This window comes from Branchiostoma floridae, chromosome 13 (assembly GCF_000003815.2).
Source record: "Branchiostoma floridae strain S238N-H82 chromosome 13, Bfl_VNyyK, whole genome shotgun sequence".
NCBI lineage: Eukaryota > Metazoa > Chordata > Leptocardii > Amphioxiformes > Branchiostomatidae > Branchiostoma > Branchiostoma floridae.
This window is the reverse complement of record NC_049991.1, coordinates 13,382,741-13,402,111: the sequence shown is the minus strand read 5'-3', so window position 1 is coordinate 13,402,111 and position 19,371 is coordinate 13,382,741. Positions and strand designations below refer to the sequence as shown.

The following is a 19,371-nucleotide window of genomic DNA, read 5'->3' as shown; positions in this document are numbered from 1 at the left end:
TTATGAGTTATGGTCACAGTGCCAACACCTTTGCAAAGCTGGCTTACACCCTTTCCACCCCTTCTGTTATTGCTCTTTGTTGAAAAAAGATGGTATGTTTTTGCCCTATTTACTTTGTTTATGTACATCACAGCATTGCTGCTTCATGTTGCATTTTGTAGGTTCCGTTGCAAAGTGGGCGGTTGCAGTAAAACGAGCATAGTGAGTTTCGTTCGTGTGTGAGTACTTTGTTTGGTCTGTGGGTAGGTGGGGAACGCTCCTCCTGACTAACATCTCTCTCTCTCTGTGGTAACAAACAGGTTCACTCTTTTTAACAATTGTTGCACCTGGCATGGGGAGCTACATTTATTCCTTTCTCAAAACTGGAGGGGGGCAGCAAGTTTTAAATGTATGAAAAGCATGAAGTGTAAAGCTACACATAAATCATATGACACAATGAAATGAACGCTGAAACCTTCTGTCTATTCCTGTGCATGTTAAGATCATTTTGAAGCAAACATGTAAAACTTTTGAAGAACATACATACTTTTTTTAAATTGTAGGACTCTAAGCAGGTGCTTGTTTGCTGTGTTCTAACCCTATGTAATCGGTACAGAGACATTCTTCCACAGTCTTTGTCCCCTATTCTGTCTGTGGTAGAGCTCACAGTGCAGGCAAACTAACGTCACTTTGTTCTTTTTCACCTAGTCCAAACGATTGCATGGCTTGTGTATTCTGTACCAAGATACTGAACTTACATCTTCCTATCATTGGTACACAAAATCTTGTTCTTATTAACAGAAACCTTATCATGTTTACTAACAGCTTTTAGCAACACTTTTGCATGGGGCTGCCTGTGTTAGACTTACACAATGTGTCACTGCATGGTTTGAGATGTAGCCAAGTTGTGGATGAATGCAGATGTCAACCTTTGGTGAATTTTTCCCCATCTCCCTTTGTACCTCCAGCCTTTAGAGTATTACATCAGCAGTTACTGTGTACAATGTGGTAGACTGCCATTAACATAGGTTCTCATGTTTTATCTATATGTATGTTGTGTGTTCTTGTACCAAAAGATGCATCAGAAGGAAGCTCATCCAAAAAAGTGTTTTATGCACAAGGTCTATTTTAAAGAATTTGAAACTACCAGACATCAAATAAATTGCAACAATTGCATCTTACTGTTTGAAAATGAAATCAAGTTGAACCACACTTTTACATACATGTAATATTTGCTGAGTACAGTTGGTGATTTTTGTTTTCTCACATGTATTGTTCTACATGTATCCTGCAGATCTCCTGTATACAATATCTCCCAGCAAGGTCAGCTTGATTTTCCATGAGGAGGATGAAAAAGACAACCGGTACACTGGAGACATCGAGATGAGGACGTTTTCCTTGGCCCACAACAACCATGAGGACACACTACAAGAAACCATACTTGGTGTCAAATTCAAGAACAAGAAAAGGACACGTAAAGACGCCAAGGACAAAACTGAAACAGAACCTATGTTGGCCGATGACAACAGCTGTACAAGCAACACGAGCTCTCCAGTTGCCTACAGTGACCAAGTTCCACCGTCTTACGACGAAGTACAAGTAAATAGCTCTCCCAGCGTGGAGGAGATTCGTATTTCAGACTATGGAGAAAAAGATCTCCCGTCCTTAAGTTGGACCAGTAGTATCGAGGATAACCGTTTGGATGAGGAAGTTGCACATTTGACGGATGCAAGCTTCGGTGATAAATTCAGAAGGGCTAGCACACCAGTTAATATGCATGCCAGCGACCAAACCACTGGGTTCCGCTGTGTGATGGGCAGCAGTGTGGACATACGAGGTGACCAGAGCCCGATGCTCCAAAGGCAGGGCACGCAGGGCTCCATCAGTGCACAAGACTTATCCAGGTCGGATAGCGCAAGCGTGTCAGCGGGTCGCAGTACAAACACACTTCTCGGCAGCAGTCAGCACGTTCCCACGTGCTCATCGCGCGATACCTTACAGAGCGACACGACTTTGCAAACAAGAAACAACTCCACAGACCTTCTGTCCAGCCCACACAGACTCAGTGTTCCATCCCTACATGCACAAGGATCTACGTTGTTGTCTAGATGTCATAAACTTAGCAACAGTGTGGGTGTGATTTCTGAAGTGCCTGATTCTAGGGAAAGATCACGTTCTGGTAAGGACCGGCGCAGCGTCTGCTCGTTGGATCCAAGAGTGTTCCAGGCATTGAACGAGGCAGCGAGTTCAAGGCAAGGCAAACCCACACCGAATGGCCAAAATACGCCAGAAAGTAGAGAAAGTATGCTGCAAGCACATGGCACAGATGTCAAACAGCGCAAGCAAAGCAACACCCAGAATTTGTTAGGTTCCCAAGAGCACATGCAAATTTCTCCTGATTCAAGGCATATATCGAAACAAGACAATGTATAGTATTTCCTGTGTCACCAAATTGTACCTAAATATCATAAAGATCAAGCTATCAACCTGTGTATAGTTGTTTTGTAAGTAGTGCAATTGTAAGATACTACAGATTGTAAAAATTGTCCCTATTGTATATGTAGAAGAGTATGACATTTTAAAACATATATTTAAAGAGTATATTTTAGAGTGGATGTATCATTTTTAACTAAATTTGTAATTTATGTCTCTTTTATGTCTATGATGTGCAGTGAGAAGGACCTTATGCTTGGTTTCTCTTAACATGGCAGATGGACGGATTTCTGTACCAGGCTATGACTAGACAAATGTATCATGATCTTACAAGAACAAAATTAAAGATAACACAACACAGAGCCCAAAGAATCTTTTAACAACCAAACTTTTTTAGCTTTGGAGCTTGACCACAACAATTTTATCTGTCCTGTTAAGATACAAAGTCACCTGGTGCAATTCAGGATTTTAGAGGTCCAGTAAGATACGTCTTATTCCAAATCAAAAGGACACAAAAAGATAATGATAAAAATAACATACATGTAACAGTATGTTACAAAGAATCAAAGGTTAGAAAAGTTTAATTCATACCTGTTATTCTATTGCCAAATGGTCCCCAGTTTCTGGAACAGTACTTCCCTTCCACACTACACTTTTTTTAACAGGTATTTAGTATTGTTCCTGTTACTTGTAGTGCCAAAGAAATGATGAAGGAAAGACTTGCAAGAGGCACACCAAAAAATGAAGGGCCAGAAAAACAGTTTTGTTAAGTTTGTATTCATGACGTTTTACATTGTCCAGTGCAAGGAGGAAGAGGTTGTTTTGGAGTGTACAAAATGTATATGATTATCTTGGGTTGTACCTTCTTGCTTTACATTATAGTAGGAAAGTAGTCAGAAAAATCTATGTTCAGTATATGATGCACTTGCATAAAAGGAACAGAACCTGCATAATCAAGGACAGAAATCTATGAATTACAAATAGAATATGAAGTGTTGATGGTGGCATGTGCCTCATTTACCAGTGTATATAACATTTCTTACTTAGTGTGTTGGTTGTTTCCTTGCCATGTTGTTGTTGAATAATCGTTGGTACTGTGTGTCAATATCATGTGGGAAACGTTTGAAGAAGCCATGACTTTAGTCCTTCCTGTCAATGATGTGATCTTTTTAAAAAATTTTGAAGGTGACCTGTTGGAGGCAATTCTTAGAATCCTATGGGTGTATCATATTTCACAGAAATAGGGAATACTTACTATAACTTAGTACATCTTTTCTATGTCATATAAAGTAATGTAATCTAAGTTATACTGGTCTTATGTCAACCAAAAGTGATGAGTCCGTATGCCATCCGGAACTAGTTTGCTCTTGTAAAGGAGACTAGCCAACATAGCTACAATCCAGGCTACCTGAGTTTGTTTTTCATTGTATGGACTTACACAAACTGGAACCCAAGTACTACTTAAAAGTTTTACAGATCCCATGCTCACAATGCAGTGCCTCAAACTTTCTGTCAGTCAAAGCCATCATTGTCACACGAATAACTAAACCTGACATGGCAGGACTACATTGCTGCTAACACCATTGTATATGTAGCTAAGTTTGGTTTTTCTTTTGTTATTTTGTAGGTTTTATGGTTGTCTATATCTATAAACATGCCATTTGCATGCGACATGGGAGGCTGGACCCTCTAGGCAAAGAAGCTCCTACTGGTACATACATGTGTATGTTTGGAATAAGTTCCGTACAAATTGATAACAGATGATGTAGAAGAATGTGTTACCACAGAAGGGAAGATGCTGCCAGTTTATTCCTAACTTGTGTCACAATAGTGAACCTCAAACACACCGGCTATTTGACTACTAAATCCTCTATTGATTAGTGTTAGGAAGCAGGGAGAGAGTGAAGTACTTTGTGTTCTAGACAGGAGTATTGTCAGGGCATCACTGACCCTTCTGCATTCTTTCAAGGAAGAAAAGTTTAATACTTGGAAACAGAAATTTTACAAAAATCATTGCCCTTTGCATTTGACTTGACATGATGTTCTAGCCCTTGGCTTCAACATGCAAGATGCTATTGGATAGTGCTAATGTCAACAGGAAAGGGCTTAATGTGATTGAATTTTGATGCCAGAAACATTTTGTTTTGTAGGAGCGGAACAGAAAATGGAGACTTTTGTATTTTATAGATCAGTATCAGTGTGGATTGCTGCATATGAAGTAAATATCATTTGGAAACAGATGTATCTGAGAAAGTATGTAATGGGTAACAGGGAATCTGTCCTGGTAAAGCAAGCCAGATAGTTGCTAATGTCTTCTGAAATGTGGACAGGCAAGAAAGCAGATGCGTTGTTCAATACCGGTAACACTTTACAGTGCCAGTCACCAACACCAATAGAAGCAGAAAAATCATTGCACTTGATTGAACTACAATACTCTGTAGGGATTCTAGCAGAGGCCAGATTTTAACAACGCAAGCTGACTAGTGTAGTAATGTGTTAGCTAGAGATGAGACTGAGTCGTATTTTTAATAAAGAGGAATAAATTATGGATAATATATGTGTATGGCATGGAAACGGTACTTGCATTGCAGGGCAACAATTGCTAGGAAAGTAGGATGATTGTTTTTTATATGAAAATGTATTTCCATGAAATCAAGTGCAAGGTCCATCAGAACGAAGCTCAAGATGACGATTTCAATATCCAGTTTTGCTGTTTGAAAATTGTTTTCCTGTTATTTTGTGAATCCATTTGATTTGTTTTGCTGTTAAAGGATGGTGTTTTAATCTCTCGGGTTGCAAAGGCAGGTCATTTGCAACAAAATGGTTGATTCTAGTATACATAGTGCTGTACAATTTGTGGCTCATTTCTGAACAAACCTTTTCCAACAGAAGCCATGCAATAAAAAGATGTACAATATCTGCTTGTCCGTCTGTTTTCCTTGCGTCCAGGTCATAATATACTGCTTAGTTCCAGTCTAGTAACTGGATTTAAAAAGGGTCACTCCATGTCAAAGCAACATGGTCCTCACCTCACCTCACCTAGTCCCATCCTCATCTAGAGGGTCGGGGACCATGGTTGTCTCCAGCACGTCTTCGCCATTCCTCCCATTTACTGAATTCATATGAAGCGGCACTATTTTTACCACAATTGATTTTATAAATACCATAAGGGGACTAAGAAGAACATTTTTCAAGGGCCCCACAACATCAACTCTTGCCACTTGCAAAGCCATTGATCATGTCAATTTGTTATCCATCATGAACAGTGGTACTGTTTTATTAGTAGGTAATGTAGGTTTCCTCATTAGTAAGTTTACTGTCAGCCTTGAAATAGTAAAAGGTATTACTATGAATGGTTCCAAAGGAGCTTGACCACAACTTAAGAGGTGTTCCCCTGCACAGAACCACACTCAACCTCATCCTACTGAACAGCAGAAACAATAAAATCCACTGACAATGAATAGGATATCCACAGAGATATTTTATTGTCAGATCTTCAGAAGAATCTTATATCTGTCAGAAGTGTTTCCCACCGGGTACTGTTGACATGACCCTCCTCACTTCTTGTAGCCACAGGACTTGCGACGACCACGAGCCCTCTCGAACTTGCGGCCACTGGATCGCACAAACGGTCTAAAATAAAAGGAGAACAGGGTTAAGGAACCATACAAATGACCAATGAAAATGCATATCAGTATTTAGAAATGAGCGATAAATCTATCAATTCTTGCATCTGACTTAGTAACCCTATAAAACCAGAAGTCCATGGGGCATACCTTTGACTCACTAACTACCTTTCCTTGGAAAAAATTTTCAAAAGTACATGTACTTACTTGGTATGGCTGTGAGGTGCACCAGGAGCTCGGCCCCAGTGCCTGCAAGTCTCACGAGCCCTACGTTGCCCTGCAGATAACAATATCAAATAAGATGCTTTAGTACGGAGACTACAGCAATCAAATTAAAACAGTGTCAACTCCTACCAGTAGTACCCAGTCTTATAGCGGTTATACCACTGCGTGGGTCCGTGATATAGGTGGGTTGCATCCTTTACACCACACCTCCAACCAGCTGTCCAGCAGGTTCAAACTAGCACACATTGATGTCCTACCATTAACTTTTCCTTGTTGACTTACTATAATGGTCTTTTATGAATAAATTAACAGATTTTAGCAGCAAACAGTAGGCTCATTGGAAGTGCTCAGTGCTACCTGTCAGTCACTAATATTCAGACTGGGGCGGTAATGTATCATCATAGCACGTAATTAGCATCACAAGACAAAAAACGTACCAAGCTAGTGAAGCTACTGCCAACATCTTAGTCAAAAAACGAACACCTGCAGAATTAGAACTGGAGTGCTAATGATGCAACTTACCTTGAATAAGAACAGTGTTCTTCCCCTTGGGAGACCTTAGAGCCAGCTGATCAAAGGTGATGATCTCCCCACCAGCCTTCAGGATCTTGGCACGGGCTCCCTCTGTCACACGAAGGCAGCAAATCTGGAAATAACACAAGCTGTGTTAGATAATGGCTTATACATATGATATGGGCCTACAGTTTGTCACAACTTATGTTACAATGCACCACAACTAACTAAGAAATAGAAGAATGACTTTCCTGATTATTCCTAACTCCAACCTGAGATTACTCTGACATAATTCACTTGGGCAATGGCATCAACTAGTTGCAGTCTTTTAAGAGAAACTACAACAAAAGTTATAGGTAGGGTTGAGCCTTAAGTCTTGCCACTAAAACTACTTCTGCACCACTGGGAGATGATTTAACATATGCAATAGTTTGCAGAAAATATAATATTAATACTGCAATAGCCACATGTCATATTACCTTCAGCTTGGGGATTTCAAAGATCCTGACGTCATCAGTGATGGTGCCAACAACAACGGCAGTCTTACCCTCGCGGCCGGGCTTCTTCATCAGACGGATCTATAAATCAAGAAAAATGAGGATGGTAAGATCACTTATTGCCGAAATCATGAAATAATCGATAGTCATAGTACTCATAGAGGATGTGTCTTCAGCTTCAAGGTGAAAGAAACCCTTTTCAAGTTCAAGGCGACACACCTACTGTCAGTCTAACCAACTACATAGTACACACTACCAAAACAAAGATTAGAATGAAGATTGAAAAGCACATTGTGTGCTTTTATACTCACCAGTCGTGCTATAGACATGGGAGGGCGGTTGGTGCGGGACATGAACAGGCGTTTCAGCACCACCTGGTTGAACTTGGCATTGGTACGCCTGGCCAGGAAGCGGTACAGCTGAAGGGAAAGAGACAAAAAAGTGTCAGAAGCTCCTCTCATCAAAGTTTGGCGATTATTTGCGATATAACAGCAAACACATTTAGGAAACAGATACATGTCTCTAAATTATGTTTCTGCAATTTCGGACATAAATCTAACACTTTGATTGTTGTCCACCTAAAGATGAAACCATGACAAACAACACATCTCACAAACATTCAATTAAATCACTACATTTACAACTGAATGTTCGCTACAGTTCAATATATACGTACGAGATTATAATAATTCGGCTATCAAACTGAGACAACTGAAAACGTGCGACAGGTATTTAATTACGGTTGCATACAACGAGAGAGCAAATCGGAAATCATGGCTTGTTTGGCAATTGCACCAACTATGAAAATGAAGATCGCCTAACATTCCCAGCTCTTTTTATTTTTGATATAATAATTGAGAGTTAAGTCGAACGTACCTTCACAAGGAGCCGGAGGTAGATGTCCTCACTCTTGGGCTCCTTTCGACGGACCCTACGGTCCCTGCGATGGTCGATATCTATACCCTAAAAACAAGACATAGCATTATCAGCCCACAAAAAGAACACATTAAACAGCATACGACAACATTTCGCCTTAAAACTGTAGGGTTATAATACTGAGATAACCAAGGATGCTTTCGAATCAAGTGCGATTTTCTAACAATCTCAAAATTCACCTACCATCTTGCCGCAAAGATGGCGGAAAAGAGGAAGACTGGTCTTACTCACTACAGATATAGGGGCGGGTAATCACTTTGGACATATTGTAAAATTATAATCTTATGGTCGGTGATAAAATAGACAATAAAAGTACACAACTAAGGAATTTCTATTTATTTATATAGACGTAAATTTTATACACTTCTCATTTATGTTTATCCTTTCAGATAGTTGATTTAATAAATTTTCTACTTAACCCGTTAAAGTATGGAACAGTCGACACTATTCAGTTGCATGATGGGTAAATGTATTTCAGTGTCACGAACTCCGTAAAGGGAAACTTGTACGTTTTCTGGTATTTTTCTGCAAGATACGTGAATGTCCACGTGGGAAAAAGAGTTTATTTATCTGATATGGACATCTTCATGTCAAGAATCAACTGAAGTATGCAAAAGTGATGGGGAGACTACGTTTTTGACCTCTAGCGGTTTATATACAAACTGCACATAGCTCTGGCACGGTGCCCAAAATGGGAATATTTACCTTGGATGACATCAGGTCACATGATAGGTGACAATGTTGTTAGGAAGCCACACGCTTCGAGGCGGGGCATTGAAAGGACGAAGCATGTGTACGTGCGGCCTCGTGAGGGGGAAATCATGTCTGACGTGATTCTACAGGACGATCTGACCGTCTTCCCGCACAGTAAGACCGCGTACCGAGTCCAGCTGACGCGGGAACACATCCAGTACGCGCGCACTCAGGGAAAGCCTCGGGAGAGGAGGATCTTGTTGTCGGACGTGGTGGGGTGCCATTGTCTCAGGTAGGTCAGGTAACCACGGACCCTGGGGGATCGGGAGGGGGTGGGGCATGTGACCACGTACGCCGTCCTACATTATGTATGTTATTTTAACGTTGATGTTTGGTCGTATAGAGTGGGTTAAGTATTATTGTGCCCCCCCCCCCCCTGGATCAAGGGATATCATCATCATCACAAAGGTTCAAACAAAGGAAAACAAACAACATCAAGGGAATATAAAACAACCCCATGTTATTTTTTTTACAGAAAATGCCACACCTTCTCAATGGTATTCATAATAAATGACAATGGGTATGGAGGGTAGCAAGGTCACAAGCCTCCAGGCTTTTTTTCTACAACCATTTGAATTAATAATAATAATATCAGGTGTATTTTGCAGCCAGTAGGTACCCAAAGTGTAGGTAATGAGGCTGTTTAACGTGGTCGAGGCACCTCCTCGAGCACGGGACCCCCGTTTTACGTCCCTCCCGGAAGACGATTTCGTGGAAAGCTTCATGAGGCTACAGCAATCCGGACGTCCTTGGTTGGTCCCCCATCCAAGTACTGGACGGACCGCGTGTTGCTTAACTTCCGAGATCGAGGGATAGGGTGTACCAATGCGCCACGCGGCCGTAGCGATTTTGAGACTTGATATTTATTTTATATCACTGATAGTAGCATAGTGGCTGATGACAAGAGGGTTACAAATCAAATCAGCACCGCAGTGGATGTGCACATATAACGTCCTTCACCTTGGCTTCAGGAAGGAGCTGTTGGATCATGGACACTAAAACACCTGCATTCTTTGTCGGATGTGATATGTAATCTTTGAACACATCTTAGAAGGGGAGAAATACTAGCAGTGGGCATTTTTCTGGCAGTTGGCCTTGTATGACCCCAGGCAACTGGGAGTGTTGGCTCTCAAAAACAGTTTTGAAATTTCTTATTTCTTTCCACCCAAAGTTTACTTGATGACAAACCCTATCACTTCTCTTGGGGAAGTGTAACCAACAATCTTGACCTTTGTCCTACATTTCTCTTACCTGACTACATGTGCCAGACTTTGGCCTTCACCAGTCCCTTGAAACTCCCTTGGTGGAATTATATTTATAAGTAGCTTGAACTAAGCTGAACTCCCGACTGAAGCCAACTGAACTCCCCACTAGTAAAAGCTGACTATAGCTATCATCAGTGTTGTCCAGGCTGATGTTATTAGGCTACAGCATTCCTCTGAAATGACGACCAGCACATGTATTATATATAGGACCAGTTTATTGGGTCAAAGGTAGTACATCTAGGCTTCCAGGTCTTTCTTCATGGATGAAAATTTAATCATCAACCTTTACGCAGCATAGACTCCTGCCCTCGCTAACATCCAGATGAAAGTCCTAAGGGTCATTTACTGTTAGAACGACCTACAGAATGTTTACTTATAAATGAGGTCATAAGGCTTACATCCTACAGTACCCAATTATTGTTTGCAAAGTGGTGATTTAGTAATTGTGGTTCTGCTATTGTTAATTTTTACTTCTTGTGTTTGAAATGTCCTATACCAGTACTAGAGCATATATAATGTCTTTTCTGATAAGTACAGCTTAGGTATAGATGGAAAGTTTTCAGGTAGAGAAATACAAACCACAGAGCGTTGTAAGTCACCCAGGTAGTGTTTTCGTTGAAGCTTAAAATTCCCTAGCAACTCCCGCCACTTTTCAAACCATGTCACTATTGAATGACATTCCATTAATCATACAGAAAAAAAGCCTAGTCATGGTCCTGAAAGACATACAGGAAGACAATACTGTCACAAACAACAACCTGTATGGTGAGACCACTCCCATACAGGACTAAACATGACTTATTGTGTGAGAGGTGTTTGTTTAAACAGACTGTGGCCAGTAGGTTGTTTCACCTGGTAACATAATCCCTCTTACTAAGTGCCCTTTAATCTAGTATTAGAGTGCCAAGCATGGAAGATTGTTGATCAACAGTTACAGTAGTTTAATCATTGTTTGTATAACTTGTTACAATAATTAAAGCATTAACCTTGATTTTAAGAGAGTTTTTTTTACCTTATTTAAGATAAGATGGCAAAACAATCCTTGTGCCATCAACCGGCTTTGTGGGCTGAAGTAAACATCAGCTTTTAACCAATTTTGCAGTCTGTAATGCAGTCCTTTTTGAAAGATGAAAGATTGTTTTACTATTAGTGACTGAAATCTTGTTCATCTGTAGCACACTAAACTACATGTACATTGATATGACAAATTTGAATGGTAAAAATCATAAAAATCATCTCATGTCACCTATGCACAACAAGTATAGAAATAGAGTACGAAATGAACCTGAAAACAGTGAGATGCTTAGTCTACAAAGTGTGATTTATTCTGTTTCGAAATGGAATATGTTTTTGACCATCATAATTTTCTATCTGTCCCCATTTCCAGAGGACGGCATGAGTCAGACAGTGCTGCATATTTCTGCATCTATGCCTACCCCTTACGGAAGAAAGTCATCACAGGAGACTGGACCCGACACAGGGTCTGCACAACATTCCGCGTGAAGACGACAGATGACCACTCCGAGAACCACGCTCAGGCAGAACGATGGAGAATCGCTGTCAAATGTCTACTGGCTAGACACAGTATTGGGCCTCAGACAGGTACAGAATTATTGTCTCTAAATTAAGGTTTACTCAATACAGACACAGTTTTGCTCTCCTTTTGCTTACTTGTTCTTGGTAAAGGCTTGTTAGCTTGACCAGTGTAAAATTTTCGTGATGTATCAAACAAGAAGTATTTCAAGTATTTACAAGGCTTTAGTGTCCTTTTAATACTTCTCTGAATAACTGATTATTAAATAAAAATATAGCATGTTGAAATCACTAAGTAAAGCTGCTGTATCATTTTTTTTTTCTCCAGCCCTGGAAGCCAGGCTGCTGCCCCCCTCCCCACGCCTCCTTATTCTGATCAACCCGTTCGGAGGCCAGGGGAAGGCTCAGCAGATATTCCGGGAGCGAGTCGTGTCCATGTTGGGCGAGTCTGACATCAGCTTCAACATGGTGGTTACTGGTTAGCACTATCCTACAATATATATCTTCTAGATTATCGAAGGAACACTGTTTCTAACTGCCCTCCCCTTTCTTCTTACTCTTATCTTATACTTTATAGGACAAGCATATTGCACAATCTGTGTGATAAGTTAACCATCCAAGCACATGTATCACAGTATAATGCTCACATGGCGGTAAATTTGCTTTTGTTTTGAAAGCTTTTGAAGCTGTTTGAATTGCAAGTGCATGCATTGAAGACCTATTATAAATTTGGTAACAGCCCTATAGAATGGGCCAATTAGATCTGACACTAATATGGTCAAATATAGATCAAGCAAAAGTACATTGTCAAGTAAAACTTTTATAAACTGCTCTGTTCTCATTTCCTTCTTTTTCAACAACTCATACCAATGTTTTGTGTGTTATAATGACTGTATTACTGAACAGTTACATGTTATGTACATGTACCATGAGGTAAAGTCCATGGTATGTGGCCTTTGATCAGGGTTGTTTGTGTTGTTGTTCCAGAGCGTTCTGGCCACGCCCATGACCTGATGCGGGATCTGGAGGTGTCCCAGTGGAGTGGGGTGGTGGTGGTGTCAGGGGACGGGCTCATATATGAGGTAATTGGTATATGAAAAAAGTTTTCATAAAAATAGTGAAGCAGAACAGAATGAAAAACCCAGTTCTGGCTATACGGTAGATAAAACTAAATACTGAAATAAACCTGTTGATAATAATGCAAGGAAAAGGGATAAACCTGATTGAACACCTGGAACGGGACCTTCCTAGTAGACTTAAGAAGAGCCAACATCCCAAGAAAGAAGTTGAGGGTGTGGTGGTTGACAGAAATGCTGCCCAATGTGACTGTAGGCACAGTAGTACCTACAGTCTAAGGATAATGCAGTTTTTTAGTTATTGCTGTAAAATGTATTTATCAATGTTTAGGTTGTTAAAATTGTGTTTTGGTACATCTGTTATACATGTACGAGGGGTGATCAATAAGTTCTCGGCCTCACCAAGAAATAACAAGCACAACTCAGATTTTCAGGCACAACATCATAGTATGAAGTCTTTTATCAATATCCTTCAAATTTCAAATCATTGGAGTCATTACTTTCCAGGCATTCGTTTTTCCTAAATTAGAAGGTAAGTGGCGAGAAAAAAGTGGTGTGAATTGTGATCAGACATGTGTTGGTCTAGTTCCCCATGCCATAAATTAACAAAAGACATTGTCAAAATGTTTGATAATGATTCTCTTCCTATTTCAAGCAAAAAGAATTAGGTTTCTAACTTCCAGCAGCGCAAATTGACCCACATACTCAGGTCAGGTCAATTGTCCACGTTTTTTTTCCTTCTCCCTCACCTAACGTTACTGGGTGTCGCCTGCAAAGTAATGATCACAATAATTTGAATTTTGGTACAAATTTATATAAGACTTAATACTTGACATCTATGCTTATCTGAGCTTATTATTTCTCGGTAAATCCGAGGACTTATTGATAACCCCACGTACATGTATAAAGTCTTATATAAATGCGTACCAAAATTCAAATTATTGTGATCATTATGTTGCAGGCGACACCCAGTAACGTTAGGTAAGTTATAACGAAAAAAAAAGGTGGACATTTGATCTGCAACCCGAGGTGTGAGATCAAATTGTCTGATCACACTTCACCCTTCTTTTTCTCGCCACTTACCTTCTAATTTAGAAAAAAACGAATGCCTGGAAAGTAATGACTCCAATGATTTGTAATTTGGAGGATATTGATAAAAGACTTCATACTATGAAGTTGTGCCTGAAAATCTGAGTTGTGCTTGTTATTTCTTGGTGAGGCCGAGAACTTATTGATCACCCCTCGTACATGTATGTCAATGTGGGATTTTGATGCCAAACAAATATAAAATCCAGCTGGCCCCAGATCCCTGTGTAAGCTTTACGAACGACTTTTCATATTGGCATAATTTGGTTGGTTCATGCTGATATTTTGTGCTATAATACAATATACTATTAGCTGTTTGCATACAGACTTAAAATATGTTATCAGATTTACCTCTTGGCTTCCAATTCAAGTCAAGTCAAAGCCTTTATCTATTATCGATGGCCTTTGGGTCAAAATATTTGATCTAGAGTCATTAGCATTAACCTGTCAGTTTGGCATGTGGGAAAACATGTCTCATAATAGCCAAGAGTCACTTAACATTTGTTTAGGGTCCTATTGAGCACAAGGCCGTGGCAAAGGGCTATTAGTGAGACCAGAAGTAGTTGTGTGTATTGATAAACAAAAGGAGATGTCAGTCTCCTGGCTACTTGTTGGCTGAAGGTGAGTCAGCATTCTGAAAACAATTTATAATACATCTAAAGAGATGGTATGTTAGTGTCACAGTCAGATGTTTAAAAAATGAGCTGAGAAGTCTTTACAATGTTGAATGCTCCCATGTCTGCATAGTTATGGCTGGAGCAGCCAATTTGTAAACTCTTGAGCATACGTAGTATGACTTGCATATGCTATAACATTGGACTCTGCTACGATCCTCATGGAATTAACAATGGCTCCGCCTTTACGTAATTACCGGGAGTACCTCTCAGCAATTTGAAAACATAGAAATATCCAAGGAAATTATATTGTCCTTTTGCTCTGCTTCTAAAATAAATTAATTGAATCAGAATGAATAGATTACGAAGTAAGGCTACCTATATTGTAATGCATGTAGGTGTGTGTACTGGACTTCAGTGTGCCTAAGGTTAGATAGCTACCTGTCATTCTGAGATAATTGATAAATGACTGGCTACCCAGCCTGGAGGGGTAAACGTTCTACAAGAACAGACAATAAGGTCACAGAGGTCAGCCATTATCCTACTTGAAGCCAGTTGAGCAAGATGATTGTTCTTTTAAGTTTGTGCCTTTAAATACACCCTGTTGCCTGTTGCTCAATAGTCTACACTATTTATGGGGTGCAAACTACTAGTATAGTACATTATTTACACATTAACAATTGCACCTTTGCTAAGCCCTTTGGGAAAGGCACATACTGATAATGGTTACATGTACATTATTATTTAGCAATTGATTGAGTGATAGCTTAGATTCGAAGCTGGCCAGGCGACAAGCTGAAAAGGGTCATGTGTATGTAAATGTGAGACAAATCAGTACTTACATGTATACACACTTTGGGTACCTACTGGCTGCAAAATACACCCGATATTATTATTATGTGGCTTTATTTTTCTGGAAGACTTTATTGAATAATCTTAATGCCTCTGTAGTCTTTTTCAATTCACAGTTAGTGCTGATAGAGAGAAGAACTGATTTGATATTGATCTCCCTGATTTGTAGTAAGAATGAAGTTTAGGTTGATATGGGACAGTCCTTCATGATGAAAAGAGATAATTGGTGTGCCATTGAAAAGTATATCAAGTGCCAGGAAACTTAAAATTCATCTCATAGATATAGATAGTGAAACTATATGTAGTAAAGGATATAGGAGAATTCTTAAATACAACCAGAATGTACTTACTTTTCTTACTAGTCTAATACGTTTCGGTGTCTATCAGGCGCCTTCCTCAGAGCTTCTGACTGTCACTGGAGTTCTGCTTTTTGCCACTATATGTAAGCAAAGTTCTGGTTGTGTAAAAGAATTCTCCTTTATGATATGGCTATATCCTCTATCCTACCAACCTGATGAAATTATTTTCGGAAATATATGTAGTACAGTGAATACTTGTTGAATTATCCTGTCTGGTGACATATCTGTTATTCATTTCCAGGTAATCAATGGCCTGATGGACCGTCCTGACTGGGAGGAGGCCATCAAGATGCCCATCGGCCTGATCCCGGGGGGAACAGGCAACGCCCTCTGCTGCTCTGTCAACTATCTACTGGAGTAAGTAAAGTACATCATTTAAGTCCTGGAACAAGTTGTGTAAAAAGAGTCTTTTTTCAATGACGTACCAACCTGATGAAACTATTCAAGAATGTAAGTCCTGGAAGTGCTCTTAAACAGGGCAGGGTAGTTCATGTCAATAATGCTTGCAGTTGATTACAAATTGACAAGAACTTGTCACTTTAAATTCTCCATAGAACAGCTAATTCAGAAGCGATATGAGACAAAATTGTCACAAAACTTAACAGAAATGGCAAGATTCAAGAAACAAAATTTAATACTGTAACTGTTACATCAGATTTGGGATCTACCAAGTATCATCATCTATAGACTGACATGATGTGTTCCTTCTCATTTGTTTAAAACCAAACTCCCTGCTGTTGTTGCTGTAGTGAGCCGTTTGAGTCAGCTGACCAGGTGCTCCACTCCACGTTTGTCCTGTGCAAGAGTGTTGTGTCAGGCAGCAGCTACCCCATGGACCTGGTGTCAGTACAGACCAAGTCCTCCCGCATCTTCTCCTTCTTACATATCAGCTGGGGATTCATCTCCGACATCGACATCGGGAGCGAGAAGTATCGCTACCTCGGCGACGCTCGCTTTTTCGTCGGATTGGTACAGCGGCTGTTTGACTTGCGGAAGTACCCCGGGCACGTGTCGTACCTTCCCGTGAAGGGGGTGGACGGGAGAGCGTTGGTTCACCAAATCACAGAGAAGAGGAAGCAGTGGGAGAATCTCAAGCAGTCTCTCCATCGGCCTCGCAGTCTGTCTCAGCGGAACGGTGAACGGGAGAGATTGAGAAGCGCACGTCCCGCACAGTTTACTCGCAGTGTCAGCATGATGGAGGGATCACGTCCCAGAAACCTCCCCCCAAGAAGCGCTAGCGTCAGTCAGAGCTTCTACTCCGATCTCGAGCCACAAACCCCTGGTGTAGATACGGCCAAGGAAGCTGCTCTGTTCAATGAGCAGACGGATTCTGGCATACCAACCTCAGAAAGGATGGAGGAGAACATGACCAATGGGCATTCCACAGGAGACGACCTCCATGCCAATGATTGGAGGGGAGATGAAACATCAGGGAACGAGGTATTCTCACCTCATTCGCTACATGCTGCAGTTGACTCCCAAGATGCACTGGTTAGCAATGCCAATATTAGGCCACAACACAACCATTCCAACGGCAGTGCTGCCAACAGCCAATCAGGGGACAGCATGGACTCTGCAATAGACGTATCTGCCATGGACCTGTCAGCAGACAGTCCAACGCGGGCCCACAGCCACACAATGCCAAACCCAGACAGTGAAGCCAGACGTCATGGTCCCGTCGACGCCCTCTTGCCCCCCCTGGGACAGCCCCTTCCCGATGGTTGGGTGACGGTGGAGGGAGACTTTAACCTGGTGATGGCTCTGAACGTGCCTCACATCAGCACAGGCTTCAACATGTCCCCTGCCAGCCAGCTGGACGACGGCATGATGTTCCTGATGTATGCCATGAACACCACGCGCAGTGAGATGTCCAACATCTCCTTCAAGGCCTCGCAGGGGAGGATCGGCGAGGTCGAGCAGGCGGGAACGGACGTGATCGCTGTCCACGCGTTCAGGCTGGAGCCGCAGGGGGACAAGGGTCTGATCACTGCGGACGGGGAGGTCATCGAGTACGGACCACTGCAAGCACAGGTGCACCGGTCACTGGCTCGGGTACTCATGTGGAAGCCAGTAGAGATTTGACACAAAATCTTACTTTTTCTTGTACCGGTAGATGCAATGATATATACCTTGTTCCAAAGGTATGGCCACTTGTCTGTACATTTCAAAATTGTTGCTTATCTATGTAACTATATGGTTGTTTTTCTTTCAAGATTCTTTATGACTTCTTGTTGATCTTGTATATTTCCTCAGGTTCACCGTTCACATATCAAAATACTATAATATAAACTTTGTAATCATTATATTTGAATCATTCCAAGATATTATATAATTATGTATAATTGAATTATTTTTGCTATTCAATGACAAGCAACATTGCGAATTGTTTTTATCAGGGAAATGGTCATGAGAGTAATGCTATGCAACATTTAATTGAGAAATTTCCTTTCCAACAGCACAGTCTCCATGTGATCACAGTTATAGATGTTTTGTCCATTGTAAAAGAACTGATTACTGTCAATTCAGGATCTTGTTGTAACCAACACAAAGTTGACGTAAGGTTGACGACAATCCATACACTTCCCTGTATGGTGTAATTTCATTTAATTACATGCTGCTTGCGCTTATGCTTTATTGTCTTGTTGTTGTTGTTGTTGTGAAATTGAGATGATGATTCTGTCCCCATGGTGATATCAGGGACTTGACGGGACAAAGCCACACAATGTCCTAACAAACTCCATTTGTGCAGATTAGTCATGCAGGAAATTGAACAATAGAAATTGAATCAATATACGTACAATATTCATTCCAATGTTTCAGACAGCATCCACTCTTTCATTATTGAAATGAAATGTTTTATTAGATATTGTATAAGCAATAAAGATCAATTCAATTTCTATTGTCCTAATGGTAGTTTGTGTATAATGCTGCTTGTATCAAGCTGGGGCCAATGTGTGCATAACAGATTTTGTAAAATGCATATCATAAGTTTTGTATAAAGTCATGAATGTTTGAACAGTTCTGTTGATATTCCTCTTTATTGCAAAATTGGCAGCTGCTACATATATGTTGTGCAGTGGCATATCATTATTAGATAGACATGTCTTGTACTGCATTAGACAGACATATCATGTAACACAGTATGGTTCCAAAATCCGATGTAAAACTCCAAACCTGTTCTCATATCCATCACGTAAGGTAGGTAGTGTGGAAAGAAAGTGTCTGGTGTTTATGTGCCTTGAAGGTTGGTGATTTTGATGTTATTGCTGCTGTGTGACGTAATAGAAGCAGGTTTTGGATAATGTTTGTGTGTGAAAAGAAACAACTAAATGTTTGTAGACTTTAGATATTAGGTGTTTCCTGGCCACCTTTAGATAGCAGACATGTAGAACATATCAATAGAAGAGTAGAAATCTATTTGCTTGCTTTGCTGCCAATGTTGTACAAATTGCTGAATGTGCCAGATACTTGAAAGTTTGTAGCTTTCTGTGAATATACCACAATTGAATTTTTTGAGCCTTTGTCACTGTTTTATTTTGTATAGATGTAATGAACTTATTCTGAAATGACTAAAAAAAACAAGCTTTTCTTATTGTGACTAAAGGGCCCAGATTTGTGCCAACT

The 19,371-nt window shown here is 40.5% G+C and overlaps 3 protein-coding genes and 1 non-coding gene across 22 annotated transcripts in view; 2 read left to right on the top strand and 2 right to left on the bottom strand.

Annotated features, from left to right (window-relative positions):
- The window catches only part of LOC118429535 (voltage-dependent T-type calcium channel subunit alpha-1H-like), a 111,937-nt gene extending 109,134 nt beyond the window's left edge, over positions 1–2,803 (top strand). For 15 of the 19 annotated variants that reach the window (XM_035840037.1, XM_035840036.1, XM_035840044.1 and 12 more), the window contains one exon: positions 1,274–2,803. In XM_035840037.1, coding sequence (XP_035695930.1) covers positions 1,274–2,412 — 1,139 coding nt within the window. In that variant the 3' untranslated portion in view covers positions 2,413–2,803. Of the gene's footprint in view, positions 1–161; positions 243–1,273 lie in introns of all 19 variants that reach the window. The other 4 variants (XM_035840053.1, XM_035840049.1, XM_035840050.1 and 1 more) reach the window with 3 other exon arrangements.
- Positions 2,804–5,873: 3,070 nt separating this feature from the next.
- Positions 5,874–8,579, bottom strand: LOC118429534 (60S ribosomal protein L18-like). Its single transcript, XM_035840034.1, has 7 exons — positions 8,393–8,579; positions 8,150–8,236; positions 7,585–7,692; positions 7,256–7,354; positions 6,786–6,909; positions 6,246–6,315; positions 5,874–6,045 (listed from the first exon to the last, which is right to left on the bottom strand). Exons 1-7 carry the CDS (start codon positions 8,393–8,395, stop codon positions 5,970–5,972), a joined length of 567 nt encoding a protein of 188 aa, XP_035695927.1. The 5' UTR covers positions 8,396–8,579; the 3' UTR covers positions 5,874–5,969.
- On the bottom strand, positions 6,605–6,672 carry LOC118429807. Its single transcript, XR_004832793.1, has one exon. It is a non-coding gene; the product is annotated as a small nucleolar RNA SNORD31 (small nucleolar RNA).
- A 134-nt stretch (positions 8,580–8,713) lies between the features above and the next one.
- Positions 8,714–19,263, top strand: LOC118429533 (sphingosine kinase 2-like). The gene is made up of 6 exons (XM_035840033.1): positions 8,714–9,194; positions 11,615–11,829; positions 12,089–12,238; positions 12,748–12,842; positions 15,989–16,104; positions 16,497–19,263. The coding sequence occupies exons 1-6, from the start codon at positions 8,920–8,922 to the stop codon at positions 17,827–17,829; spliced, it is 2,184 nt and encodes a 727-aa protein (XP_035695926.1). The 5' UTR covers positions 8,714–8,919; the 3' UTR covers positions 17,830–19,263.
- The last annotated feature ends 108 nt before the right edge of the window (positions 19,264–19,371 follow it).